The following is a 16,243-nucleotide window of genomic DNA, read 5'->3' on the forward strand; positions in this document are numbered from 1 at the left end:
TTGGGGGCTGTGGGGTGGAGAGGAAGTGGCCTGCACCTCGATCCACTTTGGCTCAGACTCAGCTCAGGTCGGAGGGTCCCCAGACGCAGGAGATGCTCTGGTCCCCACTTACCCACACTCGCAGGGATGTGGCTGATGCTGCTGCAGATGGTGGTGACCCCAGAACGTGCCTCCTGTTGCACGCTGGTGTTAAGGACAGCCATACCAAATTTCTGCCCATTGATCACCCCAAACATGCTGCCCCGGCTCCCCCGGGGCTCCCCTGTGAGGAAGGAAGAGAACAAGAGTGACACTATCCGCCTCTGTGCCCTCAGGGATATGCAGGTACTGTTTTCCATTTCATGAAGGAGTAAACTGAGGCTCAGAGAGGGGCAGGAACTTGCCCAAGGACACACAGCTAATGGGTGATGAACTCAACACTCAGGGGATCCTGGCTTCTAGACAGAAGGGAGACTTTTAAGAGGAGCCCCACACAGGGATGGTGCCAGCTTCTAATTCTGGCTCTGCCATCACCTTCTTGAAAACCTGGGCAAGTCTGGCCCCCAAGCCACACTTGAGTTGGCTTATCTATAAAATGAGGAGGTGGGACCACAGATGCACTAAAGACCTGTTGGGTTCTAAAATGCCAAGTGATGGGGGCGGGGGGCCTGGCACACTGGAGGAGCCAGGGAGGAGAGGCAGGGCACCGGGCCAGGAAGTGAATGCTGCCACCTGAACACTTCCCATTCCGTCAGTGGCCCTGGCTCCAGCTGCCCTGCAGCTGGCCCAGCTGGGGTGGGCTGAGTTCCTAGCAGCCGCCAGGCAGTCTGCTAGCAGATGCTCTTCAGCACTAATCAAATGGATTATACAGGCACAGGGGGATGCTTCCTCTGGCTAATGGGCCAGCTGTCTCGTTTGGATAGATTGCAATAGACAGAAGCTAGCCTGCCTCTCCACTCACCAGCCCTCAGGGGAAATTGACAACAAATTGCCAATGATCTGTCAAAAAAATAACATACAACACTCAACTGCCAAGATCCTAAGTGGATAGATCAGGGGGCTGGTTAATTTTGGATTCCAGGAAGCAATGCCATTTCCTGCAGCCCTTAGCTGGGGTTTGATGAAATTGGATGCCCATCTGGGATGTCTCTCGTCAATATCCGCAGCTCTGGGATTTATGGGGGGGACAGGAAAAGGCCATGAACCTTCCCCTGGCCTTGTAATAAGGGGGTAAGGAGGTGTTGGGAGCAGCAGATAAGAAGGCAGCAGCGTGACCCTGGCAGTTTTAGAAGGGGACAGGAAATTGGAGGCCAGGAATGACAAGCCACTGGCAACCTTCTCAGACATGAGGTGACTCAGCAGCCTCTTGTCCCCCATAAGGCCAGGATGCCCCTCCCCAGACTTATGGGAAAGGAGGGAGAGAGTTAGGGGGCCTCAACGCCTTTGAATATCTTTTATATAGCAATGTCCCTTGAAGGAACTTATCCTAAAGAAATATTCAGTCCACCACACAAAGATGTGTACCACAGGCATAGTTTTTGGAGGGGAAACTGGAAAAAAAAAAAAACCCACAAACCTGTTGTTTATTTAATGAAGCCAACAGCAATTAAGTTTAAAACATGTTCCTATGGAATGGTATGAAATCATTACAGAAGGTGTGGACTAGGCTTATTGTCATGGGCTATTGTCCGTGATGGAGTAAGAAAATATGGCAGGTTGTAAACACAACTTGTACATTTGACCTCATTTGTAAAAAGAAAAAAGTGTATCTCTTTACCTTCAGAGAAAAAGTGTAGAAATATATACCCCAAATAATTACCTGAGCTATTTCTAAAGGAATTATGGGAGATAACTGATCATTACTTTTTTCTTCACACATTTAAAAAAATTATCTGGCCTTTCTACAATTAACATATACAAGGTACAAATTAGTTTAAAAAGTTTCTGTTAAAAAAGTAAGGCTGCTGTTATGGGTTGAATTGCGTCCTCCTAAAAGGATGTGCTGAAGTCCTAACCCTCGGTACCTGAGCACGTGACCTTATTTGAATGTAGGGTCTGTACAGAGGTACCCATGTTAACATGAGGTCATGAAGGTGGGCCCTAACCTAATATGACTGGTGTCCTTACATAAAGGGGAAATTTAGAGACAGACACGAGCACAGGGAGGATGCCACGTGATCATGAAGGCAGAGAGAGGGGTGACGCTTCTACAATCAAGGAACTCCAGCAAACTACCAGAAGCTAGGGGAGAGGCCTGCAATAGATTCTCTATCACATATCTCAGAAGCAACCAACCCTGCTGGCACCTTGATCTTAGATTTTCACCCTCCAGAACTGCAAGATCATACACTTCTGTTGTTTTAGGCCCTGCTGGGCAGGGAATCCCACCCCTGTCCACAAAGGTCTGGGCAGGGAGGCTCCATACCTCTCACGGCCAGGAACGCCTGGGCTGTGGCAGAGCCCAGGAGGTTGTGAGCAACGCACTCATAGGCGCCCGCATCCCCAGCCTCCACTCGCTCCAGCCACAGGCTTCCGTCCGTTAGGGTCCTGAGCCGCCGGCTGGTCCGCAAGGGCTGGCCCGCTCGCAGCCACTCCACTGTGGGCGCCGGCTCTCCAGAGGCCTGGCACCGCAGGACCACAGCATCGCCAGATCTCACTGTCACGTCTTGGGGCTTCACCTGGAACACCGGGGCACCTGTGGGAGGCCCAGGGCAGCTTTTAGAAACATCTTATTACTTTTGTATACAGGCACACCTTGGAGATACTGCGTGTTCAGTTCCAGACCACCTCAATAGAGCAAATATCACAATAAAGTCAATCACATGAATTTTTTGGTTTCCTAGAGCATATAAAAAGTATGTTTATACTGTAGTCTATTATGTGTGCAATAGCGTTATGTCTAAAAACACAACCTATATATCTTAATTTAAAAATAACTGATTGCGGGGCTTCCCTGGTGGTGCAGTGGTTGAGAGTACGCCTGCTGATGCAGGGGACATGGGTTCGTGCCCCGGTCCGGGAAGATCCCACATGCCGCGGAACGGCTGGGTCCGCAGTGTGGGGAGAGGGGTGCCTCGGGACAGCAAGGAAAAGGCAGAAGTGTAGGTTTCCCACTTGGTCTTTGTCGATGGGGTTTAGGGTGAAGCTGCAGTTTTTCATAGTGTTTGGCTGGAATAGGGTGTTATTACCTAAGTTTTCTAGCTTGATATGCTGTCCTTTTTCTGGTTCTTTAGCAAGAGATAGCAGACTTTTGAGGGGCCCTCATTTATTTATTTTTTGTCTGAGCCCATGGTATTTCCAGGTCGCTGGCTTCTCAAGCATCCTGCCCAGGATATATGAGGCAAAAAGAAAAACTAGGGAATTTGCTGCCATATCATCCCATAGGTCCCAAGATCCTTGGCCTATCCTTCTTTTTTCTACCTTTCAGAGTCTTTCAGTGTTTGTTTTCTATATAAAGTCTAGAGTTTTTAAGCTGTCCTTAGCAAGAGGAATAAGCAGAAGTGCCTCTAATTCCATCTTGTCTGGAACCAGAAACCTCCCTCCCTCACCCCCATCCATGACAAAAACTCTCAACAAACTAGGTATAAAAGGGAACTTCCTCAACCTGATAAAGGGCATATATAAAAACCCATAGTTGACATCATACTCAGTAGTGTAAGACTGAATGCTCTCCTCCTTAAGCTGGCAACAAGGCAAGGCTGCCTGCTCTGGCCACTCCTATTCAACCTTGTGTCTAATCAATGCCACAGGCAACATAGAGAAATTAAAGGTATCCAGAGGAGAAAGGAAGAGGTAAAACCACTCTACTCATAGAGGACATGTAGAAAATCCTAAGGAATCTGCCAAAAAATTACTAGAACTAAATACTAATTTAGCAAGGTTGCAGGATTTAAGATCAAGATAACAAAAATCAATTGTACTTCTATATATTAGCAATGAAAAGTCCAAAAAATCAAACTAAGAAAAGAATTCCACTTACAATAGCGTCAAAATCATGCAATACTTAGTAATCAATTTAACAAAAGTACAAGACTTGTACCCCGAAAACTACAAAATATCACTGAGAGAAATGGAAAAGATCTAAATAAATGGTATAGAACAACTGGATATCCATAAGCCAAAAAAAAAAGAGGAATTTAGATCCTTATCTCACACAAACATTAACTCAAATGGATTTGGCCTAAATATAAGAACAAAAACTGTAAAAATTACAGAAGACAATGTGACCTTAAGTTAAACAAAGATTTTTAAAATATAACACAATCCATAAAATACTATTGGACTTCACCAAATTTTAACACTTTTGCTCTTCAAAGGCAAAATACAGGAAATGCAAATACAGGCCACAGACTGGGAGAAAATATTTGTAAATCATCTATCTGATAAAGGACTTGTATCCAGACTATGTAAATGACTCTTAGAACTCATTAATAAGACAATCCAATTTAAAAATAAGCAAAAGACCTAAATAGGCACTTAGCCAAAGAAGTCATATGAAAGAGTAATAAACACATGAAAAGATGCTCAATATCATTAGTTATTAGGGAAATGCAACTTAAAACCACAGTGAGATACTGCTTTGTAACCACAAGGATGTCTAAAATTTAAAAGACTGACGTTACCAAGTGCTGACGAGGATGTGGAGAAACCAAAACCTCATACACTACTGGAAGGAAAGTAAAACAGTACAGCTAGTTTGGTGATTTCTTAAAAAGTGACCTATACAGTGATCAGGTCACCCAGCAATTAGACTCCCAGGAATCTCAAGAGAAAGAACATATATCCACACAAAGACATATACACAGATGTTCACAGCAGCATTATTCACAAGAGCCACAAACTAGAAACAATCTAAATGTCTAGTAACTGGGGAATGGATAAACATAATGTGGTCAATCCAGACAATGGAATACTGTTAAGCAATAAAAGGGAATGATGTACTGACATACGCTATAACATGGATGAACCCCCAAAACATCGATAAGTGAAAGAAGTTGGAACCAAACACTGCATAGGATTCCATGTATGTGAAATTACCAGAAAAGGTACATCTATAGGGAGAGAAGGCAGATCAGCAGTTGCCTGGGGCTGGAGGTGGGAATGGAGATTGACTACAAATGGGCAGAGGGAACTTGGAAATATTCTAAAAATGGGTTGTACAATGCTATACATTTACTAAGAATCACCAAACTGTATACTTATAATGGGTGGATTTTTTCACTTAAAAATTGTGGTAAAAAACATATAACATAATATTTACCATCTTACTCGTTTTTAAGTGTACAGTTCATCAGTGTTAACTGTATTTGCATTGTTGTGCAACCATCACCACCATCCGTCTCCAGAACTTTTTCATCTTGCCAAACTGAAACTATATCCATTAAACACTAATTCCCATTCCCCTCCCCCCAACCCCTGGCAACCAGCATTCTGCTTCCCATCTCTGAGAATTCGACTACTCTAGGGACCTCATACAATTAGAATTATACAGTATTTGTCTTTTTGTGACTGGCTGATTTCACTTAACACAACGTCCTCAAGGCTCATCCATGTTGTAGCATGTGACAGAGTTTCCTTCTTTTTTAAGGGTGAATAACACGAATGGGTGAATTTTATGGTATGTAAATTATGTCTCAATAAAGCTATTTTTTAAAAAGGCAAAATTCTGGATGGTGATCCCCTCGAGAGGGGGTAGAGACTGGAAGGGGGCATGATGGGGGGGCGGGTCTGGGAACTGTTACAGTTCTATTTTTGGATCTGGGTGCAGGTTACCTGGATGGGTTCATGTTATGAAAATTCATTGCGCTGTACTCTTGTGACATGTGCCCTCCTCCTTGTGTGTTCATTTTCAATGAAAAGTTTCATTAAAAATCCTTATTTATTCCTGTTTTGTAAATAAGTTCATTTGTATCATTTTTTTAGATTCCACATATAAGCGATATCATATGATATTTGTCTTTCTCTGTCTAACTTACTTCACTCAGTATGACAATCTCTGGGTTCATCCATGTTGCTGCAAATGGCATTATTTCATTCTGGCGGGGGAGGGATAAATTGGGAGACTGGGACTGACATATACACACCAATATATATAAAATAGAGAACTAATAAGGACCTGCTGTGTAGCACAGGGAACTCAATACTCTGTAATGACCTATATGGGAATAGAATCTAAAAAAGAGTGGATATATATATATATATATATATATATATATATATATATATATATGTATGTATAACTGATTCACTTTGCTGTACGGCAGAAACCAGCAACATTGTAAATCAATGATACTCCAATAAAAAATTTTTTTAAATCCCTGTTTAGACTATTTCACAGGGTTACTTTGAGGCTCACGTAGTGCTTTGTTAGCTATAACCTGCTTGGCAAACACAGGCGCTGTCACTATGATCTCAATGACAGTTTTGAGTTCTGAATAAACAGGTCCCCCAGGCCTGGCTGTTGGGTCTCCAGTACTCACCAGCCCCTAATTCCCATTCCACATCGGGGAGACAGTTCATGGGACTTCAGCTGTGTGTTCTGAATAAGTATTCGGAATGGCCCTCCTTTCCCATCACACAGCCTGGGTGGTGGCAGCCGCAGCCTTGGCACAGCTGCCCCCTGGGTGCCCACCTCACTGGGTGCCCACCTCACCCAGCCCCCACCCAGGGCCCAGGAAAGGTGGGGCTGAGACTCACTCTGCAGCACGAGGACCACCACTTTCTCCACCGCGCCCAGCTCATTCTCCGCCAGGCACTGGTACTGTCCCGCGTCTTCCTTCTGTGGGTGGGCACGGGAGCAGGGGCGTGGCGTTCAGGAGAGGAGGACGAGGGGGCGGGGAGCATCTGGGGACAGCTGGGCACAGACAGAGGCACCTGGAGCAAGACCCATCTAACCAGGAGGCGCTTAGAGCATAAACCAGCTGGGGGCCTGCAGATTCCACCAGAGGGGCTTCCATGGCTGCTTGTCAATAGAATCCAAAGAGAATCCAGCCCCTTTCACCCCTGGAACTTGGGGTGGTGACTACTCATTGCTCTAAGGGGAGCTCTATGCTGCAGAAGCATGATTTAGATCCACCTCTTCCAAATTGTGTACGTTAAAGTATTATGACTCCACGGCACATTATTAGGAATTCCAGCACTTCCTGGCCTTGGTGATAGGGAAGTTTCTTCCCAGGATATCCACGACCATGGCAGTGATGCAACTCAGGAAGAATGCTGGCTCAGATTCGCTTCCGAGTGGCAGCACCACCATGAGATGGAGCCGGGGCAGCCTGAGGCCACTGTCCACGCCCAGAAGATAATATCCCGGAGGCCACTCCCAAGGGACTGTCAGCGGGCAGCACAGCATGCAATTAAGAGTATAGATTTGGGCATCAGTCCAAGATGGGACCGAATCCCGGCTCCACTGTTCCCCATGTCTCTGGAGCCTCAGTTTCCCCATCTCTAAAATGGGGATAATAACCGATAAGATTGTTGTAAGCATCAAATGAAATCATGCTCCCTAAATGCGAGGCACGGTGCCTGGTCCACAGCAGATACTCAGGTCACGGCAATCCTTACTGCTGCTGCTGCTGCTGCTGCCTTTACCAGTCTGAGACAGGCTCCCAGATGGGCAAGATCAAGGACCCCTAAGATGAGTCCTTGACATCATCGAACTGTGGAATTCTGCAGGACCACTGGGACTTGGGACACAGAAGGGAAGGTAAGCAGGGGCTGCCCCCGAGCTCAAGGCTTTGGAAATGGTGTGGAGTAGGAATCAGGAGACCTGGGCTGGGGTCCTGCCTCAGGTGCTTACTGGCTGTGGGCCTCTCTGACCCTCAGTATCTTCATCTGTAAAATGAGGCACTCTTATCCGCTCACTCTTCTCCATGGGGTTGTTATTAGTAACATATATTGGCATTACTGAGGGACCAATCATGCTTAAATACCTGGTATGGGTCATCTCACTGATTTCTCACTATAAATCTATGAGGTAGAACAATTATTAGCCCCATTGAATGGATGAGGTAATTGAGGCACAGAGAAGTTAAGCCACTGGCTGGAGGTCACCCTAGTTAGTCAGGCGAGAATCTTTGGGTACAGGCAGGAAAATGCTTTGTAGACTGTAGAGGGTGGTGCCAACCTAAAGAACCGTCTTGGATAATCAGACAAAGTGGAGGGTTGTCCCAGGTGGCCCCAACCCAGGCCCCGCCTTGCCTCGGTCCTACGGATGATCAACGAGCCATTCTGCAGCCAGTGCCGGAGCCGGCTGCCCTGCAGCAGCAGGCCATCTTTGATCCAGTGGATGTTGGGTTCTGGGTCTCCACGGACCACACAGTCCAGCCGGACGCTGCCCCCAATGGGTTCCACCAGGTAGGAAAAAGCCTCCCCTTGTAGGACAGGAGCCTCTGCACAAGGTGACAGTGGATAAGCAGTGAGAAAAGAGGTTTCCTTCAGGCTAAAATTCCCATAAATCCATCCCCCAAAGCCTGCCAGACAGACCCCAGGAACCTATGGAGGCTCCTGCTGGCTCAGCACGGCTGTGTAGAGTCAATACATCTGGGATGGCATACCGCTTCCATGTCGCAGGTCAAGTGAACTAGACTGGCAGTGGCTGCCAGGAACACTGTGCTGAGAAGGATTTGAAGTTGAGTGGGAATAGTGCTATGATTGATTAGTGATGCCTGAGACAGGCACAGGAGGGGAGAAAGTGTATGAGTGTCATACACTCGTGCTCAGAGATGGATTAGCCCAGCGGCAGGGTACTTTGGAAAACAAGGACTACACAATCATTAGGACACCTCTGTTGGACATAGCAACACTAAGACATCCCTGATTCTCATTTCATGCAACTCTTAAACCATCTTGGATGCCCTGTGCTGGTTTTCATCCTTGCCGGTTTCCTGAGGTTGAATCTACCAACAGTACAGTTGAATCCTGGTGCCTTGGGCAGCTCATTCCCCTCCATCGAGCCCCACCCTCCCATCCTAAAGTTGGACATACAAGTCACAGTGACATGAGGGTTACTGTGCAGGGCTGTGCGGAGCAGGGCTGTGGGGAGCAACCGGCAGGCTGGCGAGATTCACGCATTGTTTGCCAGGGTACCTTGGCCCCCATCCCCCTGCCACATTGACACCATCCAGCTGAGGGTAGTGCTTTAGGCTGATGAGTCAGATCTCAGTTCTACCTACAGCCGGTCATCTGGGGAGGGTAAAAAATACTGATGTCGAGGCCTCACCTTTACGGAGTCGGGGGTGGAACCTGGGCCTCGGTATTTTATAAAGTCCCCCAGGAGATCCTAATGCCCAGCCAGGGTGGAGAGGTACTAGTTCAGAGATTAGGAGGCCAGTTTCTTAGAAAACCCACTAGGTTGGATCAGCAGAGGTCTGGAGAAAGACCACGTGGTCACTCCCTACCCTTCACGTGGACGAAGCTGACCGCCTGCACTCGGCCCACTCTGTTCTCGGCCCAGCAGACGTAGGTCCCGCTGTCCTCTCTGGTGACTGCCATCCGCTGCAGTGTGCTGCCCCCGTCCTGCTCGGACACCCCCTCTGTGGCAGAGAAAGAGACGCCCCAGGGGGCTCTGAGCTCAGGGTGCCAGGGACCTCCTGCCCTGAACACTTAACTAAGGCATCGGTATCCAGCAGGTGTTTCATAAAGGCACAAAGTGTCCCCTCCCTGCTGGAAGCCTAAGCAAGTGGGATCCGATCGTGGCAGGCACAGGATCGGATGATGAGGCTGAGGTTGAAGACCTGCCTTTTCTCATTTTCAAGTCCACACCGCGAGTATGATGAGTGGCCAAGGGTAGGTCTTCGGGGGCCTATTAACATGTGTCACTTATAGAGATATTGTCATGAGTTACATATAGATGGACGCTATTTTTTTTAATTAATTTTTTTGGGGGGCTGTACCACACCGCATGTGGGATCTTATTTCCCTGACCAGGAATCGAACCCGTGCCCCCTGCAGTGGAAGCCCAGAGTCTTAACCACTGGACCTCCAGGGAAGTCCCTAGATGGATGCTATTAACAGCCTTTGTTTGCCCTGTAATCCTTAGACAGTGCCCCTACACCAGGAATAAGGACAAGTGCTACACAGATGGGGCATTTACTCTGGGCGAGACCCTGCCAAGCGAGCCTCCTGCATTAAATCATTCCGCCCTCAGGACCCCTGTTATCTCTATTTCAAGATGAAGAGCTGGGCCCAGAGAGGCTGAATCTCTCTCCTGATCTCTCTGCCCAGGAAGCAGTGAGGTTGAGGCAAAGCCTTCTGCACAGGTAGGCAAAGCCTTCTGCACAGGTGTGCAAAGGTGAGCCACACATGTTTCCCAGCACCTGGCCTTGGGTATAGGAGGATATGAAAATATCACTTTGCAGTGGAGGAGACTTAGCAATTCATCCATTCAGCAGACATTGATTGAGTACCTACTGTATACACCACAGGGCCTGTGCAGGCCTTGGACCCCCCTAAACACCACTGGGGACCCCCAGGTGAGAGGAAAGAACCCCCCATGAACGGAGTTTGTTGAGGGGCCCACAATGGGAGCAGCAGTGCTGGGCTGGAGCACAGGCCCCTCTCCTGGCCCTGAGGTCTCCAGGGTTGAGTCTTTTCCACAGGTGGCTTCTTGCTGGGTCTGACATGTGACTGGTCACATAGGGCCACATGTGTGTTTGCCCTGTGCCCCAACGCAGGGCCAAGCCTGGGGACCCAGAACCCACAGGCTGACTGGTACCCTCTTCCTCTTCACCAGGTTGGGTCACCCCCGTCCCGCGCCCACCCTCTTCAACCTCCCAGGGTCCTGGGTCTCTGTCCCACCTGCCCCCAGCAGGCCCAGACCTGTGACTGGCTGGTTGTTGACAGTCCAGCCTATTCGGGGTGTAGGGCTGCCACGGGCCGCACAGTGAAGCCACAGCCTTTCCCCAAGGTTCAGGCTGCGGTCCCCAGGCAGGCTGGTGAAGACAGGCGGTGCCAAGATGGTGAGGTGCATGCGGCGGCGGGCGCGGCCCACAGCATTCTCGGCAGTACAGGTGTAGGTGCCAGCGTCCTGGCTCTGTGGGCACAGGGAGGGGTCAGCCTGAGAACTGCCCCCACCCCCAACATGGGCCAGAATGCCCCCGGGGACCTGCTCCCTGGCAGGTTCCCATGGACCATGCAGCCCAGAGAGGCAAAGTGACTTGCCCAAGGTCACACAGCTAGCAAACAGCTTGGCTTCACCACTGCACCTCCCTGCAGCCTTCATATGGCTATGCGTTCTGATAAAATACAATTTATATTTTAAGGCAGGACAAGAAAAATTAAACATAAAATTCTCTGTCTTTTGGGGCCTCCTCCTTCCATCCCTAATGTGCAGTGTGTATCTGCATTACACATTAACCAGAGCTCCTCAAGGAAGGGTGTGCCTGCTCAGCTGTAAAGATCTTTTTTTTTCCTTTCCTGACGCTAGCAATGTAACTTCTTAACAGAATAGCGTTCTTTCCCAGCTCTGTAAGGGGTCATGGTGACTCGCTGTTCACTTTGTACCTGCTTACCCAGACTATGTATCTTTGGTGAACTTTATGTAAAATACGAGTATGTCATTCTGATGTATGATTCCTTGTTTTGAAAATGTATGTGACCGTGCCTTTACCTCTAACAGGTCTCCCCGGTTATAATCCTCAGTTTGGCTCCAAAAAATTCCCTTTTTTTCCTTCTTCATTTGATTGTTAATTGAATTTTCAGCCTTCATAATCTAAGCCTGACCACACGTTTGTAACAGTCACCATTTACTAAGCACCTCCTATGCGCTCAGAAGGGAACCTGCGCTCCGCTCACCTGTGCTCACCTCATCCATCACCCCTGAGGCAGGTCCTGCTTTCGGTGCCTTCTCCGAGAGGAGAAGTTCTGTGGTGCATCCCAGCAGGGCTGGTGCACTCTCCACTGCACATCTGGCTCCCTGTGTGGCAGGATCCCCACCCCCATGGCCCCCTCGAGATGTGCCCACCCAGCAGCCACCCACCCATCTGGACAGTGACTTCTTTTGTAAGTACAGAACATGATGAGCACTGATGGGGGAAGGAAGCCGGGGTTCCACCCACACCTGTAGCTCAGGTTGAGAACATTTGAGGCAGTTTGGGGACACAAAGTCATCGCCACGCCCCCCCCCTTCCAGGGCTCCTTCCCTCCCCCTGGGACTAGCCATAGAGGTCCTGGTTCAAATCTTGGTTCTGCCTCTTGGCAATAGCATGTCTTCAAAACCTGGGTACACTCTGAACCTCGGTTTCCTCATCTGCAGCTAAGGTGATAACACCTACTTCCCCAGGTTCCAGGATTAAGAAATTGCATGGCATTCAGCACAGAGCATGGCACACAGTGGGGTGCTCAGCAGGTGTTTGCTGCTCCTGCTGTTACTACTATTTCCCTCTGCTCCCTGGGGCCAGGCCCTCACCTCTGAGTTCTTCACCAGCAGCCCCCCGGAAGGCTGGATGGTGAACTTCCCCTCAGCTCCAGACACAGGCTGGCCGTCCTTTTCCCAGGTGATGTCGGGCTCAGGACTGCCGCTGGCCGTACAGGGCAAGAGGGCGTGGGAGCCTTCGGTGGTGGACAGGTTAGGAAGGCCATTCTCGATCACAGGCGGGACTGTGGGGATAGGGAAGTCCCCTCGGTGACTGGGCTGGGCTGGGGTAGGCTGGGGTGCGCCATCCCTGCCCCAGTGCCCTTGGCACTTGACACATCCTCAGCCCCTTCCTCCACCCCTGTCTGCTGCCCCCACCGGCCCCTGGTCATAGGCCCCGTGGTCTGGATAACCTGGGGACTCTCTTGAGTTTGGTGACGCTGTGACAGAGTGACCCACTCACCCACATGCACACAGTGACTAAAGGGACAGAAATGGCTATTGCTACTGGAAAGCCAAAATGAACAAAGAATGACCAGACTAGTCTCCCAGGAGGGGCCAGAGGAGGCAGAGAGGACTCTGGAGTTACTGTCTGAAGCCAGACCTTTGGTGCAAAATGGGAGCCGTTTTTTTCTTGAATTCCTTCTAGAACCACAAGCCGTGCTGGAGTAGGGGTGGACACGGGGACACACCCCGCCCGGGACCAGGGCTGGGCAGAGAAGGGAGGGGCTCTCAGGAGCCTCAAAGCCCCTAGCTCACTGGGGTCCACTTCAGACCCACCCACACCCCCAGGGGCCCACCTTGCACCACCAGCCGAGTCTTCCCCAGGGCACTGCCTGCGCTGTTCTGGGCGATGCAGAAATAGTTCCCAGCATCCTCTGGGCTGACATGGATAATCCGCAGCTGTCCACTGGTTAGGACCTGGGTCCTCACCCCTGGATTTGGCGGGAAGGAATTGGGGGCCGGTCGCTGGGGCGACAGGACCCCCGAGAAGGGCAGGAAGGCTCCTTGGGCTGTTCTGTCTGACCAGACAAGTGACCTGCTGTGGCCACAGGGTGACGAGGGGCCAGAGAGAGCACGGAAGCCGGACCCAACCTCCAACCCAGCCACCGAGTGCTCAGGCAGAATCAAGGGCTCTGGGGTGGTGAGGGGAGACGCGAGGGCAGGAGGTGAAGCGGGGGCTGGAAGGAGGACCGCAGGTTCATACTGTCTTCCTCCCACCCACGCTGGCTGCCAAGGAGACTCACCTGCAGGCACGGTGAGCCCCTCCTTCTGCCAGGTGATGCTTGGCCGGGGGATGCCCGAGGCCTCGCAGGGCAGCAGCACCTCCTCCTCTGCCACCGCCCAGACCACGCTGGGTAGTGGCTTTACCACGGGGGAGGCTGCAAAGGAACAGGGCTGCAGAGGTCCCTGGGGACACCGTTAACACCCAGGCCTCTCCAACCAGGGGCCGTCTGAGCACCGGAGAGAGAGGCTGCTAAAGGGAACAAGGGGTTCCGGAAACGTCGGAAGGAGGACACAGGCGGGCTATTTCTTTTCTCCCAGAGAATCCTTAGCCCTCCGCCAGCTTCCCTGCCCCAAGAGCCACGGCTGGCTGGCCTCGGGGATGCTTACCTTGCACGGTGAGGACCACGTGCTTGTGGGCCACGCCCGCGGAGTTGCGGGCCGTGCAGGTGTATCGGCTGGCATGGATGGGGAGGGCCTGCCCGATCTCCAGGGCACCTGTGGGTGGGAACAGGGCACAGAGAGGGCTGAGGGGGCCTGGGACAGATGTCCCGGGGTGGAGCCGGCAGGGCTCTTACACACCCAACCCTGGTGTCTCTGTTACAGGCCCCTCAATCTGCCTCCCTGCCCATTTGTAAGCAGCACGGGGGAACCTGGGCCTGCCTCTGCTCCCTGCTCAGACCATTCCCGTAGGCAAGTCCCTTCTGCTGTCTGGTACTTCTAGTCTCTGGGCCAGGTGTACAATGAGGAATCAGACAGGATGATCTCTAGACCCTTCTGGCTGTGATGTGCCAGGATCTGCCACTACCCGGCCTCGAATCCCTGGACCGCCCGCGCCTGGTTCCACGGGGCCTCACCCTGCTATCCTTGCAGCACTCTGCTCAAAACTTGCCTCTTCCAGGAAGCCTCCCCGGATTGCTGCCTCCTCTTTCCTCCCTTTGCCCTCTCTCCCTCAGCCTTGGCTGCTCAATGAACACCATTTTTACCTTCCCAGACCACAGGCTGCAAGTCAGGTGAAGTGGTTTCTAAACCATCCCCTGTGGACCCCTGAGGGCCTGCTGAGGGGGCAAAGGGGGCGAGGCCCACCTGACTCTGGTCCACCCCACAGCCCCCATCCCAGCCTCAGATGGAACCAGAACCTAGCTTCTCTCACGTGTTGGGCTTCCCCACAACCACGTGTCAGAAGGAAGTGTTCTATTGCTTTGGAAGAGTTTGAAAACCACAGATCCAGCCAGTGGTTCACAGACTTTAGGATTTCACTAACCAACCAACTAAAAAATACATTTAATTTAGAGAATCCCCATAAAGTTGCCAGCTTTTTATTTTAACAAGCAAAGACACTTAAAACATTACCACGTACTATCACCTTAATTTCATAAAAGAAAGGCACTTTCAACACCGAATTATTAAGAAAAGCATTATTTCAGAATAAAGGCCAATCCTTCTAATGAGCTAAAACTAGCTTGATGAAAACTCTCATGTAGCTGTTATTTTTATCATTCTGCCATAAGGAGCACCAATTTACCAACTAGCACCAGGGACTGACTGATGGATATCAATACTCTAGTGCATGGATGGGGATACTGAGGCCCAGGTGGTGGGGGGCGCGAGGGGGTTCTCCCAGGTCACACAGTGAGGGAATGGCAGAGCCAGGCCAGAACTTTCCATCTTCTCAACCACCAGGCCCCAGCGGGCTGCTTTCACAGCCTCTGCGCAATGCCCCTTAGTGTCCCCTCAGCAGCAGGCCCACGTGGCTCACCCTTACTTACCCGAAGGTGACACACGGTAGCCGTTCCCCCGCAACCCCAGCTGGGTGCCTGCTTTGCTCCAGGACACAACTGGGGCTGGCACCCCTGTGCTGTGGCACGTGAGGACCACGGGCGACATCATGGTCACGATGAAGTCTGTCTGGTCGTCAGCAATGGTGGGAGGCACTGAAACGCAAGTCAAGGCTCGAGGCCCTGCTGTGGTCCCCTGGGGAACACACAGCCATGGGGCCAGGTGGACGAGAAAGATAAACAGACTGAGACACAAGGTGACATCAGTGACGAAGCTCCAGGGAGGGAGGTGCAGCGGTCACATTTCCTCACTCAGATGTGTTTTGCTGGGCGTGTGGGATAGTTATGAACTGCTTTCTCTAGATACCAGCCAGGTATCTCAGGGAGCGTTTCACAAGACCAGGGAGCTTGGAGGGGGCACAGAGTGAGCGAGGCCAGAGAAGGCCTCTGGGGCATTCCGCATTTAACCTGAGATCTGAAGGAAGAGCAGATATGGCCTGGGTGAAGGGAAAAGTGTCCAGCAGAGGGAACAGCATGTGCAAAGGCCCCGAGGTCAGGAACAAAAAGCTGAGAGGCATGAATGCAACCCAGAGTGAGGCAGGCCATGGGGTGAGCTGAACCTGGGGGGTCAGCAGGGCTGACCTTCTGGGCCCAGGTGACACCATGCATTCTATCCTGAGGGCGGTGGGCAGCCATGGTGGGAGGGATTTTAACTGGGGTGATGACAAGGTCAGATTTGGGTTCAGAACATTCTGGACTTGGGAGAGGCCTCGCCTACGAGCTCCCACAGGCCAGGAACTATGCTGGAGTTGGGTTATGTCAGTGTGGGAGGGCAGGATCAGAGAGGGCTTCCTGGAGGCGGTGACCCGGGAAGCACAGAAAGGCTCAGAGGGAACCCGTGCAGGTCCCTGGA

At 50.8% G+C, this 16,243-nt stretch overlaps 1 protein-coding gene across 1 annotated transcript in view; it reads right to left on the bottom strand.

The window, feature by feature from the left end:
* HMCN2 (hemicentin 2) overlaps positions 1-16,243 on the bottom strand; it is a 148,713-nt gene that overhangs the window by 9,007 nt on the left and 123,463 nt on the right. Inside the window, exons 77-87 of the mRNA XM_060101560.1 lie at positions 15,322-15,486; positions 13,943-14,050; positions 13,576-13,710; positions 13,129-13,263; positions 12,383-12,573; positions 10,795-11,008; positions 9,375-9,509; positions 8,176-8,366; positions 6,676-6,757; positions 2,405-2,674; positions 113-262 (exon numbers count right to left, since the gene is read on the bottom strand). Coding sequence (XP_059957543.1) covers positions 113-262; positions 2,405-2,674; positions 6,676-6,757; positions 8,176-8,366; positions 9,375-9,509; positions 10,795-11,008; positions 12,383-12,573; positions 13,129-13,263; positions 13,576-13,710; positions 13,943-14,050; positions 15,322-15,486 — 1,776 coding nt within the window. The remainder of the gene's footprint in view (positions 1-112; positions 263-2,404; positions 2,675-6,675; positions 6,758-8,175; positions 8,367-9,374; positions 9,510-10,794; positions 11,009-12,382; positions 12,574-13,128; positions 13,264-13,575; positions 13,711-13,942; positions 14,051-15,321; positions 15,487-16,243) is intronic.

This window comes from Mesoplodon densirostris, chromosome 6, assembly GCF_025265405.1.
Source record: "Mesoplodon densirostris isolate mMesDen1 chromosome 6, mMesDen1 primary haplotype, whole genome shotgun sequence".
Classification (NCBI taxonomy): Eukaryota; Metazoa; Chordata; class Mammalia; order Artiodactyla; family Ziphiidae; genus Mesoplodon; species Mesoplodon densirostris.